At 41.5% G+C, this 23,632-nt stretch overlaps 1 protein-coding gene across 1 annotated transcript in view; it reads right to left on the reverse strand.

The window, feature by feature from the left end:
• CTTNBP2NL (CTTNBP2 N-terminal like) overlaps nucleotides 1-22,452 on the reverse strand; it is a 34,296-nt gene extending 11,844 nt beyond the window's left edge. Inside the window, exons 1-2 of the mRNA XM_077839359.1 lie at nucleotides 22,335-22,452; nucleotides 10,856-10,963 (exon numbers count right to left, since the gene is read on the reverse strand). Coding sequence (XP_077695485.1) covers nucleotides 10,856-10,954 — 99 coding nt within the window. The 5' untranslated portion in view covers nucleotides 10,955-10,963; nucleotides 22,335-22,452. The remainder of the gene's footprint in view (nucleotides 1-10,855; nucleotides 10,964-22,334) is intronic.
• Between the last annotated feature and the right edge of the window lie 1,180 nt (nucleotides 22,453-23,632).

The following is a 23,632-nucleotide window of genomic DNA, read 5'->3' on the forward strand; positions in this document are numbered from 1 at the left end:
ATATCTAGACAACACAAAAACCATAGCTAAATATACCATACCTGGAAAGATACAACACCCACCCACTCTCAAGAAATATACAATACATTTATGAGTTTACAAAACGTGTCAATTGTTTCAGAAGGATGCACTAGCAAATAGAAAGTCTGTAGAGAGATTATTCTAACTACTACTTGCAGTCTGTTACACAGGTGACACCACTGGAGACGTGGCTGAACAGATAAATCTTGCACTGAAAATTTTCAACCGAGTCCCTCTGAAATGAAACTGTGATGCAGGCTATGTGCATTAAATGACATTTTATCTAAATACTGGTGGCTTAGGCCACTGAATCCATCTGGTCTTCTAGTTTAAGGGCACAGCCATTCATCTGGACAACTGAATATAATGTACTTACTTCCCAGTGACTGTCTCCTTTCAGTGTGGAAGTTGTTACTGGGGTTTGCATATTTATGTTAAATCAATATGCAAACTCAAAAAATGAATAGCTTGGACAGCCGACTAAGTTAACTATTCTTAGAGGAAATACAAGATTCTTAGGCAGAAGAGGAGAAAATATTTGAAGTAGCACAACAAAATTCAGCTAACTGGAAGACTAACAGCTACTCAAAAATAATATCTCAGATTCTGTTAATGAAGATGTTGATGCACACTGGGTGCTGCGGTAACTGGCTGGCTTTGTCCAGTTTGAAGTAGGGTAACTGACCACTGCTAGTCTATTCTGAAAAAGGATCATTCTGGTTTTATGGAGCAGAAGCAATATTTGGAACAGTTACGAGATGTTTAGTGTGGAGATAAGCACACTGATGGCTCTACTCTGCTAGGAAAACACTATTGTTTTATCTGGGGATTTCCAGGCTACTCAGGGCCGAATGTTTCCCACACAATATCCTTCGGGTTTCTTTCTTAATGTTCTTTTTACTGAAGATCTGGCTGAGACAGAACATTGCATCATGGCCTCTCAACCCTCCTCAACTTCCTTTACTGAACCACAAGGTATAAATTAGTGGGAATTTCCAACACAACCTTTATTGTTTGGACAGAAAAAGGGGAATGTATATATAGCACTTAGATTTTAGTTATTTTCACATTAGGGAAAACAGGAATAAGTTTTTTAAACTGTTTTAATTTCATTGTATTAATCTGGACCTACAATTCCCCAGCAGTTTAATCTGTCCTGAAGTTCCTCCTTTAGATATGGAGAATGGCATATTCTTTAAATAGCTTCCCCTGCATTCTTGAACTTCCTTATTACTTCTTTCCCCAGAGACAGATGTTAGAAAATAAAGATAAGCTGAGGTCACAGTAATCGGGGTGGGGATTACTGACTGCACTACGCTTCCAGGAAGAAATACCATAAAGAATCAACTCCCTATCATTAGTCCCACAGCAACTCTGTATCTAAATACTGAACATGATTTGGACCAAAATGTGGTTACTAGTAGATATTTTAAGACAGACCCAAAATAACAAGGCTTTTACCTATTGATGTATTTGGCTAGTCAGTAAATATTGAACCAACATAATAGCATTATCGATATTAAATGAAAAAGCCAGCGAGTTAAGGTAGCTCAGACTTTGCTCACATAAAGGTTATGTTGCAGTTTGCAAGAAACCTAAGGGATGCTCCAAATGTACATGAAACGGAACAGACTACAGCTTCTCTTGTGTGTAAAACTGAAGTGTAGCCTAGAGACTACAAATCCCGGCATGATCCTGGCCTTCCAATTGATCAAGATGGATCACAGTAGGCTTGGACTCCCTAAACTGAAGATGAGGGCCCTCATGGGCTGAACTGGGCTCACAAGCTTCACTTTGGCCATCTCTATATTAATGAAAACAGAATGTGAAGTTGAGACTATCACACAAAAAATATATTCAAGTAATAACACAGAGGGGAGAAAATAGTCACCTAATCGTATTTGTTGCGCAGAAGTCGCCCAGTTACTGGACAGGTGGGGGGCAGCACATTTTATCATGATTTACTGGGGAGCAGGGTCAACTTCTTAACTGAAACATTAGTGAAAGTGAAAGTATCCTAAATATATACAGAAAAAGCTGCATCAAATATTGTAATTAAAGAGGACAGAGTACAGCAGAAGCCTGCTAAATCCAAGCACTTTATAATCGGCACAAAAAAGAAACAATATCAGTTGTCTTGCCCCTTCTCTCAAAGATTTAGTAGCTGCTGTAGCAAGGCCTTATGGTACTGAACAGAAAACTAGGAACTATAACTCAATTGACAACTGAACAGTTTGTTTTGGAATGCATTATCCTCACTTTATTGTTTATTGTTTGTTCATCTGTTTGTTCACTTGCAAAATTCAGTAATTCAGAGTCTCCCAGTCATTAATGCTAATTAGCCAGGTTCTACTCTGCTATGAAAGAGCTTCAGCCTCAAGCAAGAACAAGCCTGAAAGCGGCTTCCTGTTTTCTGATCTAAAAGCAACCAAACTTCAGTTTTAATGAATGGAGAATTCTGTTCTCAAAAAAGAGAAAGGGAACAAAGCACTCTATAAATGTCAAGAATGATTGATCTAGTTTATTTTAATGGATTCCTTTCACTCATATGATTTGTTGGATCTGAGAAGGATAATTTGGGGCCCACTCATGCAGTCCTTTCTACATGACAGTCTTGCACAAGTAAGGACCACAGAAATGGGCCCTTAATGTTTAAATTGTGTCAAGTGATTCTAAACATTTCTCATCCCCAAAATAGCTGCAACCTTGTTGTGTGCTTTAAATATAATCAGGTGGAAGAGGGAGCAGAGCGTCCTGGAAATGAAGGTGAGATGGATTGGTTAACTTTGAGAAGGACTTTTGAGAAGTGGTTTGTAGAGTGAATAGGAGGGGGACAGCTTGGGATGCGTGCAGCCACAAGTGGGAAAGGGGGTGAGTGTCTTACTGAAGCCCTCAGTGAATACTATTGATAAAAATAATTTGTTAGTTTAGCCCTTTCTAACTGATATGTTCCGATTGGAGTCAACTTCAAATCGCTGTATTATTTGTATTAAGTCAGGATCGGGGTCCCATAGTGAGACATAGGAAGACAGAGTCCCTGCCACCAAGAGATTACAGTCTAATTTGGAACAAGATGCAACAAGCGAGATTAAGGAATAATATGGAGGGAAGAGGCAGATGGCGAAAGCAAAGGCAAGAGTGATAGTAATAAAGTCACACTAGCTCACCTAACTGGCATGCATAAATTGACTGTTCTGACTCATTTGAATATATTTAAAATAGGATCATCTCATCCTAATCAGCATTCAATTTAGTCCTGGCTGTTTTCTTGCAAGAGTTCTAGCAGAAAGTGATCCTTAGAAAAGGAGGGTGGTAGCCTCTTGAACTAGTTTGGTGAGGCTCCCCACATGTAGAGAGCAAGATGGAAGAACGTGCAAAAGCACATTTGGGAGATGCGCAGAGGGACAAAGGTAAGTAGGAACTTCAAGATAAGGCCATTGAGGAGAAACTAAATTAATTCTTTGCATCGGTCTTCACAGCTGAGGATGTGAGGGAGATTCCCAAACCTGAGCCATTCTTTTTAGGTGACAAATCTGAGGGACTGTCCTAGATTGAGGTGTCATTAGATTTTTGGAACAAATTGATAAACAGTAATAAGTCACCAGGACCATATGGTATTCACCCAAGAGTTCTGAAGGAACTGAAAAGTGAAATTGCAGAACTACTAACTGTGGTTTGTAACCTATCATTTAAATCAGCTTCTGTATCAAATGATTGGAGGATAGCTAATGTGACACCAATTTTTAAAAAGGGCTCCAGAGGCGATCCCAGCAATTACAGGCAGGTAAGCCTGACTTCAGTCAGACACACAGATTAACATAATTTGTTGGGGACGAGTCAACATGTTTTTTGTAAAGGGAAATCATGCCTCACCAATCTACTAAAATTCTTTGAGGGGTCAACAAGCATGTGGACAAGGGGGATCCAATGGATATAGCGTACTCAGATTTTCAGAAAGCCTTTGACAAGGTCCCTCACCAAAGGCTCTTAAGCTAAGCAAAGCAAAGCTGTCATGGGATAAGAGGAAAGGTCTTCTCATGGATTGGTAACTGGTTAAAAGATAGGAAACCAAGGGTAGGAATAAATTATCAGTTTTCAGAATGGAGAGAGGTAAACAGTGGTGTCCCCCAGGGGTTTGTACTGGGACCAGTTCTATTCAACATATTAATAACTGATCTGGAAAAAGGGATAAACAATGAGGAGGCAAAATTTGCAGGTGATACAAAACTACTTAAGATAGTTAAGTCTCAAGCAGAATGTGAAGAGCTACAAAATGATCTCACAAAATTGGGTGACTGGGCAACAAAATGGCAGATGAAATTCAATGTTGATAAATGCACAGTAATGCACATTGAAAAACATAATCCCAACTATACATGTAAAATGATGGAGTCTAAATTAGCGGTTACCACTCGAGAAAGAGACCTCAAAAAAGATATTTTGGAATTGGAAAAGATTCAGAAAAGGGCAACAAAAATGATTAGGGGTATGGAATGGCTGCCATATAAGGAGAGATTAATAAGACTTGGACTTTTCAGCTTGGAAAAGAGACGACTAAGGGGGGGAAGATATGATACAGGTTTATAAAATAATGACTGGTGTGGAGAAAGTAAATAAGGAAGTTTTATTTAGTCTTACTCATAACACAAGAACTAGGGGTCACCAAATGAAATTAATAGGCAGCAGGTTTAAAGCAAACAAAAGCAAGTATTTTTTCACACAATGCAGAGTCAACCTGTGGAACTCCTTGCCAGAGGATGTTGTGAAGGCCAAGACTATAAAAGGGTTCAAAAAAGAACTAGATAAACTGGAGGATACGTCCATCAATGGCTATTAGTCAGGATGGGCAGGGATGGTGTCACTAGCCTCTGTTTGCCAGAAGCTGGGAACGGGTGACAGGGGATGGGTCACTTGATCATTACCTGTTCTGTTCATTCCCTCTGGGGCACCTGGCATTGGCCACTGTCAGAAGACAGGATACTGGGCTAGATGGACCTTTGGCCTGACCCAGTATGGACGTTCTTATGTTCTTAGGGCAAGGAGCTTGAATCTGATAGGGTGAGAAACAGGGAGCCAATACAAAGAAACAAAAAAGGGCATGATATGGCCAGAGTGACAGGGAAGGAAGGCTTTTTTAGTGGCTGCAATGTATACAGGTGTGTTTGTGTATTCTTTCCGTACAAAGGGGCAGCTTTTAATTTTTTTAATTAGTCTGCCTGGGTGCATCATTTTTGTTACCCCTTAGAGGACTGCAGTGATATTTTAACAGAAGGCACATAAACATCCTCTGGTGCGTGCTCCTTGTTGCAATATAAGTAAAAAATTATTATGCCATATAACTCCAGAGATTTCAAGAGTTTATTGAATCAGATGTAGAACTTGTACATCCTACCATGTGCTAGTCTAATGCAATCCTCCTCATCTTGCTGAATAACCATCACATGATTTGAGCAAGCTTCAGGATTTTTTGCTAGATGTTAACATGTATTTACATAATGTAAATATTGTAGAAAAATACTATTGTTTATTAAGTTATACCTTACCTAAATATTAAAACAATCCTGATTTCTGACCGTATGGTTTGTTACACATGTATTTTAGACTGCTCTGTAGAGGAAATGAAGATACAAGTTCTCTCTGCCACCCTGTAGGCCAAATGGGTAGTACTCTGGGGGAATCACAGTGAGAACTACTTTTGAAGCAAAGTTTTTACTTCTCTTTTTCCACTAACTTCAGTTTTCTCTATATTTTTATTTTGAGGAGGGGGGAAGGTAGGAGGCTGTGAATCACATTACAATTGATTCTTTACTAGAGCTAGGAGAGTAATTAATTTGATTACTTAGCCACTTAAATTTAGGTGATCGCCATGAGCAGACCATAATTTCATCTAATTTGTTAATTATTCAAATGTACTTGTGAAATTCTTTTTTGGTTGGTTTTATGCTGTATGAATTGGTCACAAACACTTCACTGCTGGTTAAATCTCCATTTTAATTATTGTTGCTCATGCCATTATTTCAATGTACATACACTGAAGCCATCTTACTTTGGGTCAGCCTCTCCCTTGCACCCTATCAAAAAAATTGCAGGAATGCAGATCTACACTAAAGTACAAACTAAGTGTGTTTGTAGACCATTACACAAAGCCTGTGAGAGAGTAACGGGTGTCCTGAAAAAACAAGACACTGTCTGGATGCAAGAAGAAAGTTCAATAAAGGCCTTAAGATACAAGGTTTTTTCAGCACACAGTATTTTTGTCTGCTCTGAATTGGATTGAGGCTAGAAGGGCATCTGAAAGAAGGCTAGCTAAGTCAGCACTGTAGGAAGGCAAGCAACCTGCCATTCCAGTTTTGAGATATCTGAAATGATAACATTACAAGTAATGACAACCCAACTTGAAGTAACCTTTAATATTGAACACAGTCACATTTTACGATTTACTTCAATAACCTGCCAGTTCCATTTCCTCCTTTCTAATGTTCCAGTTTCTCTAACTTCAAAATTATTGAACAGATAAAGCACATTTCATCGAATAATAAAAAGCCTTTTCCCACCATATCTCAAACGCAGAAAGCTAATGTTTGCTCAATTTTTTAGCCACTGGAACCATGAGATTTCACAATATGCATTACTTAGTTTATCCTTTCACCTTAACATACTGTTTGCTGCGTGTGTTTCTGAAAAGGTCTTTCCAAATAGCACTATTCTCTTGGCCACACCACCACAGGTACACAGGGCTCAAAGCTGAGTAGAAACTTAGCATTTTCGTTGCATTGTGGGGGGAGGGAAACCTGAATTCTCCTATTACACCAAGGTATATCCCCTTGTACTACCCCAAACAATTACTTCTGTCCTTCCTTGGTGTTTTCCCTCTTCAAATATCTTTAGCCAGATGGCTTGAATAAGATGGCCGCCCCAAACAGGGAGTTTAAGGAGAATTTTCTACACTTGGTAACTGCTTCAGGTCACAGTATCTTTGTGAAAAATTAAATCCCCCAGGGAATAAAATGGGTGTTGAAGTGGAAGTTCCCTCACAAAGAGAGAGTGATCTTTTTGTACATGGGAAAACTCCTCCAAACAATCCCAGAGATTTACACCTGCACAACTGAGGAGGAGAAAAAATAATGAAGACAAAAACCATGATGTGTCAGCTACAGAATAATCATCACTGACAGCAAGATCAGGTTGTGCAAAACTAATGAGGTGATGGCTTGACATACAAGGCAGATCCCAAATCTTGAATCAAGCCAGATCTTATTTCAAACCAAAGGATCCGGTGAATGGAGTCGAATAGGCACCTTTCTTTTGTATACAAATTTAAATCCAATTTCCAGTCATCTAATGGAATACAGAGTGGACTGCAACGTTGCTAGCTTCCTCTCACTTCATCCATGCTGCCCAGTGCTGAAGCCTAGAAAGATAACACTTACCTAAACACAACATGTGCAGACTAAACACAACACTTATACTTGATAGCATCCGGCACTTTCTTATCAAAATGCTTTCTTAATTATAGCTGTGGTTTCTCTGGGTGTTCTCCCTATTTGGGGGAAGAGCTTTACACAAGACAAAAGCTGCTTGCAGTAAATAAAACTAGACTAGTGCAACAAAAGCCATCTTTTATGAAAACATGTGTAATAACTACCTAAACATCTGTTACCAATAGAAACAGAAGACGTTATAATGCACAGCATAGCAAGAATAGGCTGTAAAACCAACCATTCATGGGGTTCTCTCTTTGAAGCATATTGGTAACCTTCAAAAGCGGGCAGAGCTACAGTCAGTTGGCTTTGGCATTTAGTTCTGGATGTTTTAGACTGGATCAAATGCAGAGGAACTGAAGGTAAAGCTTTCAAGGTACTACACATGGAAACTGCTTTTATTTGCCAGCAAACATGCAGAGTCCATGTTAGGCTGCAGGACTGTCCCATTGGTATCCACCGTAAACCTCCTCCTAACGTGTGATGCAAGAGAACTATTGTGTGACTATAATACTATACAGACTTTTAATAATGGTATCTAGGCATTATAGTGGTTAGTTCCTTAAAAATACATATAAACATATACAAGCCCATACGATGAAAAATAAAAGGGAAAAGAAATGGGGAAGCAGCATAAAAGGGTGGAAGTTAACAAAGGGAGAACAGAACACGGACATCGTGAGACTACAACATATCACATTATCTCTGAAAATTCGTGTCGATCGGGGGAGGTCCCAGATGACTCGAAAACAGCAAATATAGTGCCCATCTTTTAAAAAAAAGGGAAGAAGGAGAATCCAGGGAACTACAGACTGGTCAGCCTCACCTCCGTCCCTGGAAAAATCATGGAGCAGATCCTCAAGGAATCCATTTTGAAGAACTTGGAGGAGAGCAAGGCGATCAGGAACAGTCAACATGGATTCACCAAGGGCAAGTCATGCCTGACCAACCCGACTGCCTTCCATGATGAGATAACTAGCTATGTGGATATGGGGAAAGCGATGAACGTGATATATCTTGAGTTTAGCAAAGCTTTTGATACGGTCTCCCACAGTATTCTTGCCAGCAAGTTAAAAAAGTATGGATTGGATGAATGGACTATAAGGTGGATAGAATGCTGGGGGAGCTCTAGATTGGATACCGGAGAAAACTATTTCACTAAGAGGGTGGTGAAGTACTGGAATGGGTTACCTTGGGAGGTGGTGGAATCTCCATCCTTAGAGGCTTTTTAAGGTCCAGCATGACAAAGACCTGGCTAGGATGATTTAGTTGGGATTGGTCCTGCTTTGTGCAGGGGGCTGGACTAGATGACCTCCTGAGGTCTCTTCCAACCCTAATCCTTCTATGAACACCAAGAGTCAATGTCAGAACTGTTGCATGGAATTTTGCAGTTACCATAGAAAACACAGCATGCGGAGAAGCAACCCAGAGCAGCTTTTTACACATACAAGTCAACGGAGGACAGCATTTTGCAATAAAACTGTGTTCAGACAGCAGGCCCACATGACTATCTATCCCACCTTTAGATTTGAGATAGATGTGGTTAATCTTTGCCACCCAGCCAGAAAGAGATAAACCACTTGCACTAGCTACAAGATACATACATACAAAGTACAGACCATGCAAAATGACTGTAATTGGAATTTTAGCATGACCCAGGACAGGAATTATGAACCTAGCTATAAATTCTGTGTCACTGTACACAAGTTACCAGATAGTCAACCCTCACAAAACTTCTAATTTTTTCCCCACAATACTTTTGCCTCATTATTCCCACACACCCACTCTCCCATTTAATATTCCCTCTCAGAAGACACCTTAGTGAAGAGCTGCATTTGAAAACATTCCCTGAAGAACAACAGATCAAGATTGCCAGATAAAATGGAGGAGTCAGCGCCACAGCTAAGAACACCTCATTGAGAACACACTGTTCTCTGCACTCTCTCATTTAAACCTGAATGCCTTGGATAATTGTAGCTCCCCGATACACAGAGAAAGGAAATTTCAGTTATATCGGGTAAACAACATGTCAAAATCAGCACCTTCAATCACTGCCCAGAGACAAACAGAAAACCAGTGCAAATAATGAAGAACAGACATAATGTGATCCCTACAAGGGCCAGCTGAAGTTTGACTGGTCTTAAGGTATGGTTTCCTCAACACATGTCGAGTGCATTGCAGCTGACAAACTACAAGGGGATAAAGGCATAGATAAGGATGACAAGGTCCTGAATCTGAAAGAAAGGGATGCAATTTTCTAGCCAATTGCAGATGGAGAAAACACTACTACCGGTATAGGCCATGCAGATGCTTCTAGAGAGATATCAGGACTTCAGTCCATGACAGAGTAACAAGAGATGAATCAATTACCCCACCGAAGGGGCAGATGCAGTTTTGCAATTTCATCTGGTGGCCTGCCTCTCTCCAGGAGCATTAGTTCCATCTTGTCAGAGTTGAGTTTCAGCTAGTCAGCGTGGATGCAAGCCCCAACATCAGCTACACGTTTCTCAACCACGCTGCCCAGCTCCAACAAAACAGCTCTGTGCATCGTTCACACAGGCAGCGAAGGCTCTGGTGCTCTCTTTCTTTTCTAGCAACTTAATACACATATTACATGAAAGGAGGGTACAAGAACACCATGCGGGCTATGTCTACACTGTGAGCTCTTGAAGAGAACTAGCGTGGACATAAATGCACTATAGCTACGTTAGCAATGCTAGCAGCAGCTGTGCCTCTGCGTCCACTAGCAGTGCTACCATGGGCAAACTGCTATTTATACTCCCGCTAACTTGATGAGAACCAGTGCGAATGTGTGTAAACAAGCAAAGGAATCACAACCCCCGCCTGAACTGTAGATGCAGCCTTACTATCCCATTGGGGCTATGTTATTCTTAGCGTGGAACTGGCATCTGCTTCTTAGGAAGCAGCAGAATAGTCACCCTTGCCAGAGAGATTTTGAGAGCTGATCTTCTCTGCTGCTCTGAAGAGTTTTCTTAATGAAGAAACAGGAACATATGACACATTTAATTAAAGAAGTTTAAAACTAACCCTTTTAATTCTTCCTGATAAAGAATCAGGAGCAGTTTTGTTATCAAAAAGGAAGTACTGACATTTAAAATGCTCTCTGCACTTAAACAGTGAACTGCTTGCTTTTGCAGCCAACTTTTTGATAATGAATTCCAAGATACAGATCAATATACAGCACTGACTAACACATGCCACTGAAATCCAGTCTGAATTTTTAAAAAGTAATAAATCATTGCTGCTAAACCCCACGTTGCGATACAGGCCTTTGGCAGAACCTACAGGAACATGGTAGCATTTCTGACCCAATTAACTTACTTATAACATACCTTTAAGGCGTCTATGACAAGATCTCTTGCTTCTAGTTCTCCTTCAAGAATACTAAATAGTGTCAGTAGTTCTGGTTTGCTGAGCTTTTCCAGATTCATTCTGAATACCTGAAAAACAAAAGTAATTAGAAAAGAATTAATTCACTAGATGTTGCTGTGAACAAAACCAACTGTGATATTCTAAGACCCAGGAATGCACAACCTTCATTGAACTTGGAAACTTCAGACCTTTTAGTTTTTCAAATTGCAAGCTGTATTGTCAAACAAAGGAGAAAACATACACACCAGTGTTTTCTTTATGACCTCCATAACTAGTTGCAGAAGATTGATTTTTCACCTTTTCCCAGGGGTTCACAAGCATATGCATACCCAGATGGTGTGGGCAGAAAATAAGTGCTAATGCACAATATTCACTGAGCAGCAGCCAAAATTAATAGGAGGGAGAAGTGATTTTTTTTAAAATCATGCTACTCTGGATTGTGAATCTGAACCATATAGCTGCAAATGTCCCACTAAGGACTTAATCATGGACCCATACTTCAGACATATAACTTGTAGGTTAAAAATGGCTGCTTAAGAAAAATACCTTTGCAGTCCAAATTGATCCATCTACCATAAGATAAATATTAAGTTTATAAATTAGCATTTCAAAGCTACATTGTACCTTTTGAGCCATCCCTAATGACATCTCCTGGGGCACAGACTCAAGTCACTCCACAAGGTTAATGCCACAGAAACATACACACACGCAGAACTCTGGTTTCTGTTCTCTCTCTGGAATTTCTTCAGACCATAGCAGCTTGTGAACTACAATTTTAAGTGATACACATTAGAATGCAGATCCAATATTCTGGATACTGGATTTTAATTAAGAGCAACAATAGTCACTTCATATGTTTTAACAAGTCTATGTCTCTATAGTGGAAGCCTAAAATACTCTGCATCCAACATGTATAGGCTGTGAAAAGTCCTAAAATTACAACACATTCTTGCACATATCCTTCACTGTAAGGCAACACCAGCAGCTAAATGTGTCTAATTCAGCAATCTTTTGCCACTCTTAACACTTGCTAAAAGTCAAAAACGTCATGGGAGGCATGAACGAATATGGTGCTCAACTGTGCTAGCAAAAGATGGATTTACCCACTGGATGATTAATTTGTAATCTTTGTTTAGATATGTGCAGCAGAATGGAATCCAGTGAAACCTATTACTCTAAAGTCACTACTACTTTGCATAATTGTCTTGTGTAGAGCTAAGCAAATAAAGCCATGTTCAGTCTTGTTTAAGCAGACACAAGGTGGGTGAGGTAATATCTTTTTATGGACCAACTTCTGTTGATAATAGAGACAAGCTTTCAAGCTATACAGAGCTCTTCTGACCAGAAGAAGAGCTCTGTGTAGCTTGAAAGCTTGTGTCCTTCGCCAGCAGAAGTTGGTCCAATAAAAGATATTACCTCACCCACCTTGTCTCCCTAATATGCTGGGGCCAACAAAGCTACAGCATTGCAAACAAATATGGATTATTTATGCAGATGAAGTTTTCCAGCTGCTGGAAAAGGAACATTGTCTTGCTCACCCAGAAGAGTAACAACCTTAAAGTATCCTCTATACACTTTAAGAGGAATTTAAAGTAATGATCTATTCCTCCCCTCAGCATTAATCAGAGGGCACTCCATGTAGGAATTAATATTCTTGTTTCACTCAAAGTCCAGTGTGAAGTATTAAAGCAGCAAAGTTTCCGCAGAGCAGTACAGCTTTTTTATAGGGATTTTCTGGGTAGACTTACATTGGCATGTCTAGAGAGTCTTCTTAAATGAAAGCATAGCTACGGCTGTTTATGGTACTGTGGTTGTTAAAATGCAATGTAGCTAGTCATTAAAGAGCTGTCAACATAGCATGTGTTCAGTACTGCGGATAAATGAATTTACTGTCTGAGGGAAAGAAGTGTGACTGTATAATAAACAGTTTGGTAAACCTCTAAATGTCTGGTTTCATGATTTCCAACAAGACCAGCCAGCCATAAGTTGGGGCCTTCAAGACAGAGGAGGAAGTAAGTGGTTCTCCAAGTAGCAGCAGCATGATGCAGTAGAAAGTTTAAATTCCCTCCTACAGGGAGGGAATTCCCTTCTGACAAGTTGCTACCCTACTTAAAAGCTGTGAATACTTCTAGGCAATTCCAACAAGATATTGAGTTCCATTTCTACACTGGACAGTGACTGAGTTAGAGACCACCTCTTAATTTAGTTATGAGTAAACAAATCAATATGAACTCTACTGCTGTGTATTAACAAACCCACTTTTGTTTGACTCACTGAAACACATGTTTTATGTGTATTTAAAAAAAAAAAAAAGGAGGCATGACCTATTCCTAAAAAAACAAAACAAAAACAAACAAAAATTACAGCTATAGGAGAAGTCTTGAAACTGCCAAATAAGTGCCTGGAAATTCTCAACAACAAAATCCCATCTTCCCGCTTTGTTCATGCAAGTTGGTGAACTGCCCAGGATTATTTGCTTCCAGATACTACACTGATGTTAAAACACAAACGAAAAATAGTCAAACATTTTCAAAGCTGATAAGTGATTAAAATTTTGAAATTTATATTTAATGCCACTCTTACAGCAAAGGGAAGACAACTGGATTTAAAGCAGCCTTTTTTCTTGAAGAGCAAGCAAATACAAACAATAAGGAAACTAAAGAAGAACACATTTCTTTTCAGGAGAATAATTCCCCTGAAGGGCAAAAGTTGAGGCCACTACTGTTCACAGACAAAAATTCTTTCTACTCTGGGTCATCTTTGCAGAACTAAAAGCACTGAGATAATAATCAGATTCAGAACATTTTACAGTCGCAGTTTGGCTTTAGATGCTTTGATCTCTGCTGCAAATGTTCGTTATTTCGGAAGAGGGCTTTCTGAACCGGCAAATACATTGAACATCCATGGGTTCTGGAACACAGTCCCCACATTCAAAGTTTTAATTAGAGTTTTATAAGAATTGTTGAGACTTGCCAGAAGGGTAAAGGGAAGACTTCTTTAAACAAGGGAGGACATTTAAGAAGAATTTAATTTGGCCCAGCTTTTTTAAGATGAAACACCTGAATTATTTTGGCATTTTCATTTCAAAACAGAGTTTTAAAGTCAGCACATGTAGTGTATAGCATATTACAGCATTTTAGAAAAAAAAATGCTATATCCCAACCAATGCCTTGAAGTAAAAAAACCCAGCTATATTCAGGAAAGGGGGGGGGGGGAATCAGAGGATTGGTTGTAGTACTGAAAAACGGATTTCTTCAACGAACAATATATTTGCTCTATCTTCATTACCACTAGAGCTGGGAGACTAGTACAATTTTTCTCTAAATATCTGTTTGAATATTTAAACAAATATGCTTTGAGTTCATTCCTCTGCATATTTGTTTTCCACAAGTATTCGAAGAAATTAAATTACTTTGCAGGGATGATCACCAAAACAGTAGATTTTGAACCAACATTTGAAGGAAGCAAATTTGAAATTAATGTTATTCTCACACACTCAAGTAACACCACACCATCCACTTGAGCTGTGCATCCAAACAAACATCCCAAAATTAAAATATTGAAAAAGGGAAAACTACTTCCAAACAAGTTACAGACCAAGTTATCGTCAGGAAATTACTCAAATCATTTTGAATATACCTTTACAAAAACTAATCTGTTCCCATGCAGTTTTAATCCTTAATCAGTAACGTCTGTGGATTCCCAATGAAATTAGACTGCTTATATGCCCATTTTCAGACATTTGAGCACATTCTTGAGACTAAGTTTGGCACATGTTAGGAGACATACTTGTTCCCTGGTCTCTTTCTAAGCTTAGTGTTACTTGGCATTGTCATCTTGCATTAAGTGGCTTCAAAAATACAAGACAGTTTTCAACCACATTTATTCCAATTGCTTCAGATAGACTTTGCTGGGAGGTCATATTCAGGTGCTATTGTCTGAGGCATACTCCACCCTATAAATCAGACACAGGAACCACTTGTAGACATGTTCTTTTTCTATGGTCTGAACATCCGTAATACATCCAGGTTTCTTTGCATGATATTTTGCAGAGACTAAATCATTTAATGTATTCTTTCTTTAGTATAAGAGAGTTCATGGAGTTTAGAATTTAACTATAAACTTTTGCACAGGAACCTGGATGTTCCCCCACCCTAGGACAGGCTTCCAACATGTACCATTCCTTCTGCTGTATAGGCTGGCTGGCCATGAAGCCAGAATCTGGAATATTCTAGGGTCTGCCAAGGCTGGAAAAGAAATGCCTTTGACAGAAGAATCAGTAGAAACCTAAAAACTGATCTAATTTTTTTTAAAACGTTTTTTTTAAAAAAAAGCAAATAAGTTCATTAGTGATCTAGTGTATTTTATCATAATATAATTAATATTTTCCCTTTCTGTAGTCATCAAAGGAGCCCAGTGAATCTTGCTCATAGAAAGCCTCAGCTCATCTGTGAGGTATGCCTCACCTCCATTTTACAGAAGAGGCATCAAGTGTTTTCCCAACATCCCTCAAACAGTGGCAGAATCAGAAAGACAACCCAGAAATCCACATTCTCAGTCTTCTGCTTCAACCACCAGCCATGCAGCCTCTTGTACTCAATTTTATCTCATTATCTACACTTAAAATTTCTACTGCTTTTCCAGTTTAGGAGACTCATATTTGTATGAACTTGATTAGATTCCCATTTCAATAAGACATTGCATTCTTAACGACTATTCTGTAAGTAGACAATTGCTGGAGAATTGTAAACTGATCAATATACTTTTCTAGAGAGATAGTTGTGCAAGACCAGAAACAAGACACCTCTTTCATGCCTGGAATTGTTTGGTTGACAATTATGTCACTTCTAGTCTATGAAATAGCTGCCTAGTTATAATAGCTATTTTGTACAGGGAAGAAAGAAAATGTGTAGTGCCATTTATAAACGGAAGCAGAGAACAGAATCATAACATCCAAAAAGCAACTCCCATCACTATCTAGAATTAATTTTACAGGTTGGGACCAGAGCAGGGAATTTGGCTTTGTTTTCAGTTTTTAAAATTTACCATGCTTAAGTAGGCACTTTTAAGTTTATGAACTGCATGACTGCCATGGACAGATTTTAAATCTCAACATCCTATCTGCCCAGGAAATGCATGACTTAATTTTAACAGTGAGTCAGTTCTTGCACAGACTAATTTATGAAGGTTAAGACTGAATCAATATTTACAGGAAATAGTATCAAATCATATTTTGAGAGACGTTCACTATTAAGTTGTATTCGTTCAGTGAAGAGAAGATGTAAATTTAAAATAAGACAAATATTTTCTTTTATCACTGAAGAAAGCTGATATTTTCCCCTGTAATTTTCGAGGTCCTAAAGGTGACAAAACTAACTGCACTAACACTACTACATTTAGCACTATTCTGAACATCAATTTTCACGCTGAAAAAATGGAAACCCAGCATCTGTTTTATCAGCAGTACATGGAGAATTATGCCTATTTCTGCATTAGCTCACAATCAGCACATCCTCTGCAAAGCTGTGAGAGTTTCCTACTATGGTGCATTTGCTTGCCACCACTGCTCACAAACTGGATTTAAGTACAAATAAGAGGGGAGTTCACACTGCCTGCAGCCATAAGCACGGTGGCTATCCAATATGTTCTAAGTTATCAGAACACAGAGCTAACCTTTATAATTCAAAATGGTAATACTTTGACCAAAGCATGTCCTATTTCTATAACACCATACACTTACAAAGTGCTAAAGAACCGAGTCCCTGCCCCCAAAGATATTATTCTAAATAAGCACTTCATAACACTCCTGTAAGACTATTTACAGAAACCAAAAGTACAAGCTATATAAACTAGTCAGTATGTATACTGGCTTGCACTTTAATTTTCAACTTCATGAAGCTCAAGATACTTTGAGATGGTGGACACACACATACAGCCTAACAGCAACAAGTCACATACAAGCAAGCGATAACTGTACTCAGAGCACAGTTCACCCAGCCATGCTGTATGTCTTAATAATGAAAATCTCACAAGACAGACATAATTAAAACAGTATTTTGAAAAAAATGCACTTGTACTACTATGGTTTTAAGACACTGGGAAAGGTCACTTATGACACCCTGCAGATCCCACATCGCTGAACCCATGCACATTTAGAAATGGAACCTATCTAGCCCTTTTATCTTGAGGGATGCTGGTGGGGGGAAGGAGAAAGAACTAAAAGTCAACCCCATTTATTTTAGTGCCCAATTTCACAAGAACACCAGATGTCTCTGAATCAAAAAAATAACTCAGAGGCCATTACACCAATAAATTCCGTTGTCTATCTGAATCCTATCCTGGGTCACTCTAGGCATGTCCTTTATATTGTTAAGTTCTCTAATTTTCCTCCCTCTAAATGCTATTCAGAGGACTGTTCCCTCTCTATCCCTGCACAATTTCCCCCTGTTAATACCACACACACATTCATCCTGCCAAGTAGATTTTCATGTGCAACTGGTGAGAATTGACCGAGTACCTCTATATTCCTAAATAAAAAGCTCCAGTTACAACTTTAAAAACAATACTTAGGAATAACAATTAGAACATTACAGTTCACATCCAGTGCAATATGTTAACCTGTGTGAACACACAGAGATCAAACCACAAAAACTACATAGTATTTAGTCTTACAGAATAAATATTTTTATTGAGTCTGAGGTCTGCTACACTTTTAAGTATCTGATGAAGTGAGCTGTAGCTCACGAAAGCTCATGCTCAAATAAATTGGTTAGTCTCTAAGGTGCCACAAGTACTCCTTTACTTTTAAGACAGTAATCAAAACTTCAGAGCTTAAACAAACAGAACTGCTTATTGTTTGTCTAAAGGTAAACTTCCTTTTAGCTGTGCTATGCTTTTTTCAGCAGAAACATAATTTTTAATACTTGAAAGCAACATTTCTTATGGCACATTTTCTTCTGAGCCGGTCAATATTTCCCTTAAAATAACCTACTTTCCAGAATTTAACATGAAATAGACAAAAAATAAATATTAAAAGAAATTTTAAATATAAATACTTAAACATAATCTTACAGATGTATCTGAAACTGGTTTTATATTCAATCTAATTATTCTGAGCATACACTGTTGGAGGAAAGGATGAGGTACGCTACCAAATAATAGGAGTATTTCAATATATTTAATCATGCATAATACCTGCACAGATTATTATTACTACATTCTGTTTGTAGTCATGAGTGTAAATCTGAAGTCCCTAGCCTAACAGAAGAATCTGGTCCACTGACTCCAACAGAGCTTGATGACATACTCCATGACTTCCAAGGGACCAGTGTTCTAATCAGACAAGAACCTAACCACACCACAGCCGAGTATGTAATAGAGATCTGTCAGACAGTCCACATACTCTAAAGGATTTGACTCATGTGTCTTGTGCTTTTCCTTGCAATATCTTACACAGAACAGAAGTGGGCATTTTCCTCTAATGACTGGGGATACTTCCTGTCCTTTCATACGCTATAGCTACAAATATGCTGGTTTTTCAACAATGCTTCTGTGTCTACAACTCTGAATAAGCCTCATTTTAACTCCTCATAACTGAAAAAGGGCTGATATTTTCAGAAGTTCACAGGCGTTCAGATACCTCAGCGATAGAGGCCATGCAAGAACCTGAAAGGATAGTTTGTAAATCAGCAAAATAAAAATATGCTGTTGTATATAGAATATTGCATCTGTGCTTTCAGCTAACTATTCAAGAACAGGCATACCACTCTCTCTAATTTCTTGTCTTTCCTCAAATGTATTAGGCAGTAAGCCAAAACCACAACAGAATTTTAAGTTAAAATGAGTAGTATTTAGGGTTATTTGGGGGGGATGGTGAAAGATTTAAACGAAAAGAAAAACAAAGCAACCCCTCTCCCAAAATAACAAGTTCCCCACACCAAGTTATTCTTAAAATATTCTTTAAACTGTGATGACAAACTCATCCCTAAAATCCCCCTGAACTATATGCTTCTGTTTTCTAGAACTACAGACTACAAATATCACACACAAAACCCCTGTATATGAAATCCTCCAGCTACATCACTGGGTGGCAAATCTCTTCATTTAAGAAAAAGGAAATCACCTATTCATTTCCACTATCCCCTAATCTCTGTCCTGTGCTGTGGTAATGCTCTGCAGACAAAAGCTCTGGAAGAGGACTCAAGACTAAAAGCCAAATAATACATATCTTTAAGTCAAATACAAACACAAAATAAGCCACCTTCAAACTAAGATGCTTTGCACAAACACATGAAAACTTTTTTCTGGCTGGGAGCCAGTTAAGACCAAAACTTTTTTAAAATGCACAACGGAAGCATGTTTGTGTTAAGGATGGACTGACCAGACATTTCTGGGGTCAATCATCTCAGGTTAGAGAGCTTTCTTCTAAAAACGAATGTTTAGATAAAGAGCCTGAAAAATCCACGTCTTCTTGCCGCTACATACATATATGGCCTGACACTGTTAAGTCCTAAATACCTTTAACACCAACTGAATTCAGATGCGTTCAGCACCTTATAGCATGGGGCACTATGTTTCTAGCCCGAATGTTTGCAAAGATACATGTGGTTTACATTTCAGAGGTTGGTAGATAAAATTTTGTCTTCCTGAGTCTGTGCACAGACAGCTCCAGTGACTCTATTGCTGCTGGAAGCCTTGCTGAGCAACAGCAGAGTAGTTAATAAACCAAAGCCATTTTCACTGAAGCCCTGATGGTTCTGAATAGCAGGGAGAAATTCAAGATTCATGTCAATTTCATGCTTGGGGAAAGTTTAACTGGATGTAGGATGTCATACCTGTAGCATAAAACCTACTAAGCAAGGAAAGAGAAGTAGGCCGTGTGTTCCTCACAGAAGAGGATCCACACATAAAAGCAGACTAGTAAAGAGTAGAGTGGCAGAGAATTTTTTCCTCACTTTCTTGCAATAGCCAAGATCCTGAAGCAATATCCTCCCCTTCCTCATGAGCAGGAGTTCTGGGTTTCTCATGGAGGCACTACTCCAGGGCTTGGCCCGTAGAGGGCGCTTCCCCACCCTTGCCTTTTGTATAAACCTCTCACTATTAGGCTTAGTTCTAAGGCTAGTAAACGTCTGGTAAATTTTTGAGACTTAATTAGATACATTTCTGTTCCTTACTTTATTCTGTCAGCAATTCCCTGACCGATACTCTTCATGACTCTATCTGTCCTTCACTTAGAGAAGAGAGGATTTTCAGAGCTAATTCCAATACTGGTCTGTGAAATAGCCAGCAATGGTGTCAGCTAGAGCCTCAGCCAGCACTCCATCCATTACACACCAAAGATGTAAAATTTCATGACATCTACTGTGCCTCTGAGTCAGAGTCTGTTCTCGGAGATGTCAAACACTGGTTCATGAATACTGTGCACACAGACCAGATTGTGTAACTTGGAGACACCTAAAAAGGAACTATCCAAAATGACTGATCTAAATTTTAAAAAAGATGACCGGATTGTTTGTCAAATCTAGACGCCCCAAAACTGGTTCATAAGGATAGGTGGCCTGTTGCCTATTTATCTCCCCAAATTCATGTTTCAGCAACACGCAAACAAAGAATTGCTAGGAGAATCCACAAAAATATAGCTTTTTTTTAAAACACACATAAGTTATCAACCTTTTAACTTTCGCTTCACAGTCCAAATTGTAGATAAGAAAAAAGGCAAAAACCTTAAGTTTTCTTACCAAAGATTATTAAATATCTACATAATAAATTAGAGACAGATTATTTAGAAAAGGCTTGGAAGATAACAGCTTTAAGTTGGGTGTTGTTTTTGTTGTTTTACACAGAGAAAGAATAGTCAATTTCACCGTTTTAAAGCCCTGATAACCCTGTTAATGGCTTTACTGCAGGGTGAGGGATTTGTGATGGCCATTTTAGCATCTCTATTCAGAATGATAAAAAGAACAGGAGTACTTGTGGTACCTTAGAGACTAACAAATTTATTAGAGCATAAGCTTTCGTGAGCTACAGCTCACTTCATCAGATGCATACCTCAGAATGACATGTGCCTATGCACGTCTGCTACCAGTTTGCCCCTATCTTTGCTTTGCCAATAGTTGTTAAGTTGTCTCTGCCTCTTTCCTGTAACATAGAGAGGCCAGTTCCAGTTCAACATCTTCAGTATCTGAAGATAGGAACCTGCTGCCTTTGTTTGCTCTCTTATTAGTTTGCTTATCATTTCTCTCCATAGGATGCCACTATGCAACCTTTTATGATTTTCACTTTTAGCTTCTGCTCCATCTTCCAGGTAAGAACCCACTTCCTCCTACAGATGTCAAGAACTTTTACTCTGAGTTATTAAAGACACAAGGTGGATGAGGTAATATCTTTTATTGAACCTCACCCACCTTCTCTCTCTAACACCCTGGGACCAACTCAGCTACCTCTCTGCATACTCTGGGTTATAACATTCAGGATTCCAAAGACTATATCCAGCCTTGATGAGAGATATTTTTCTCTACATTCTCTAGTGTTCTGTCTAGTCTAGTTTAAGATGGGCCAAAACAATAGCAACATTACTTCCTCTGGAAGTCCACTCCATGTCCCTCTCATTGTTTTGAACTTGGGGAAGAGGGGAGAGGCGCACACTTCAGCCTGAAGAACTCCTTTCTTCATGGCAGTCCACGGGAAACCCTTTTGCACAAATGCAGTTCTCCCCCACCCCACGGTGTATCCGTCCTTCAGATACTTATGGACCGTCCTCTATTCCGTTCTCTTTTCCCACTGCAAAAGTGTTTGTGTTTGCATGGAGGAGAGATGAGTGAACGAACTCCAGAAACCGTCACGCCGCGAGGACTGTTTCCGCGTGACACACAACGAAAGCACAGCAATCACACAACGAAGGGACCCTGGCTTGGTACACCGTGCAGGAGATAATTTTCACAGAGGTGCGTGCGCAAGCTCCCCCAGGAGCTCTGTGTACCGACGCACCCGGCTGCCCGCTTCACCCCTGCAAAACCAGCAGACAGTCGATACCCTCTGGCCGGCAACGCCGGAGGCATCAGCCCCGTGCCCGGCGCTGGACGCGCGGGGGGCTGTCCTGCCCGCCCCTGCTCTGGGGGGGGGGGGAGCGGCACAACCCCCGCCCAAGGCTCGGACACGGGCTCAAAGCGGGACCGCTGCGCTACCCTGGGGCACGCTAGCGGCTCCCACGGCGCAGGGTCCCGCCCCCGCAGCGGCCCCCACGCGCCAGGAGCAGCTGCTAACTCCCCTCCCCCCCGGGGCACCTGGCGCGAGCCCGGCGCCCGCCCCCGCCTCGGAGCCCGGCGCCCGCCCCCAACCGGCGGAGCGTGCCGGAGGGGGGGGGTCACGCGCCCCCCAACGGCTCCCCGGGCGCGCGCGGACCTGGGGGCGAAGGCAGCGCCCCCCAGGCGACACACTGACCTGACCGGGGCCCCGTCCAGCTCCGCACCCGCCGCCGCTACCAGCCGGCCGCGCGCCCCATCCAGGCGCCTCCGCCCGGCCCCGCTGCGACTGACATCGCGCCGGCCAATCGCCGACCCCACCGCCCGGGACCCACAGCCAATCAGCGAGCGGAAGAGCGGGGCGGAGCGGGGAGCCGGCCGCCGGGGCCGCCGCCAGCCAACCAGGGCGCGGCGCTGGGAGCAGAGGGGCGGGGCGCGGGGCTGAAAATCCCTTTTGTTCGCGGCCCTGGAAGGAGAGCGCGGGGCTGTGATTGACGCGTCACTTCCGGGGGCGGAGTCTGAGGCTGGGCTTGCAGGCGGAGGCCCTGGCCCTGGGGGGGCGCTGTTCGCAGGCCGTGCAGTGCCCGGGGCGGGGCGGCTCGGAGCCCCCCCCCCGCAGCCGGGGGTGGGAAAGGGCGCGGGGGAGGAACTTCCCCGTCTCTGCCCCCAGCCGGGGTGGGAAAGGGCGGGGGGGGGGGTAGGGAAGGGGGGAGGAACTTCCCCGTCTCTGCCCCCAGCTGGGGGTGGGAAAGGGCGGGGGGGAGCAGGGAAAGGGGGGAGGAACTTCGCCGTCTCTGCCCCCAGCCGGGGGTGGGAAAGGGCGGGGGGGGGCAGGGAAGGGGGGAGGAACTTCGCCGTCTCTGCCCCCAGCCGGGGGTGGGAAAGGGCGGGGGGGGCAGGGAAGGGGGGAGGAACTTCCCCGTCTCTGCCCCCAGCCGGGGTGGGAAAGGGCGGGGGGGGGTAGGGAAGGGGGGAGGAACTTCCCCGTCTCTGCCCCCAGGCTGGGGGTGGGAAAGGACGGGGGGGGGCAGGGAAGGGGGGAGGAACTTCCCCGTCTCTGCCCCCAGGCTGGGGGTGGGAAAGGACGGGGGGGGGCAGGGAAGGGGGGAGGAACTTCCCTGTCTCTGCCCCCAGGCTGGGGGTGGGAAAGGACGGGAGTAGGAACTTCCCCATTGCTGCCCCCAGCCTGGGGTAGGGAAGGGGGGCAGCTGTCCCTGGTCCTCTTGGGTGCTGACCGTGTGCCATATCAATAATGCAGCCCACTGCTGGCGTAGTCCTCAGGCTGGCTCTGCTTGTTTGGTTCCTTCAGGCCAGTACAGGGAGGAAGCCTGGCCGGTGTCAGATGGCGCAAGTGAAGCACCAAGGCAGGATGGCTCCTCTCTCTTCCAGGCAGGCACTCTTCTTGCAGCCTCAAACGAGAGGTCAGCCCCCTCCCCAAGGTTTTGTCACTTCTATCACAGTGCTAAGACATCATCTGATTTTGCATTCTGAGCACAT

Source organism: Eretmochelys imbricata, chromosome 21 (genome assembly GCF_965152235.1).
Source record: "Eretmochelys imbricata isolate rEreImb1 chromosome 21, rEreImb1.hap1, whole genome shotgun sequence".
Taxonomy (NCBI): domain Eukaryota; kingdom Metazoa; phylum Chordata; order Testudines; family Cheloniidae; genus Eretmochelys; species Eretmochelys imbricata.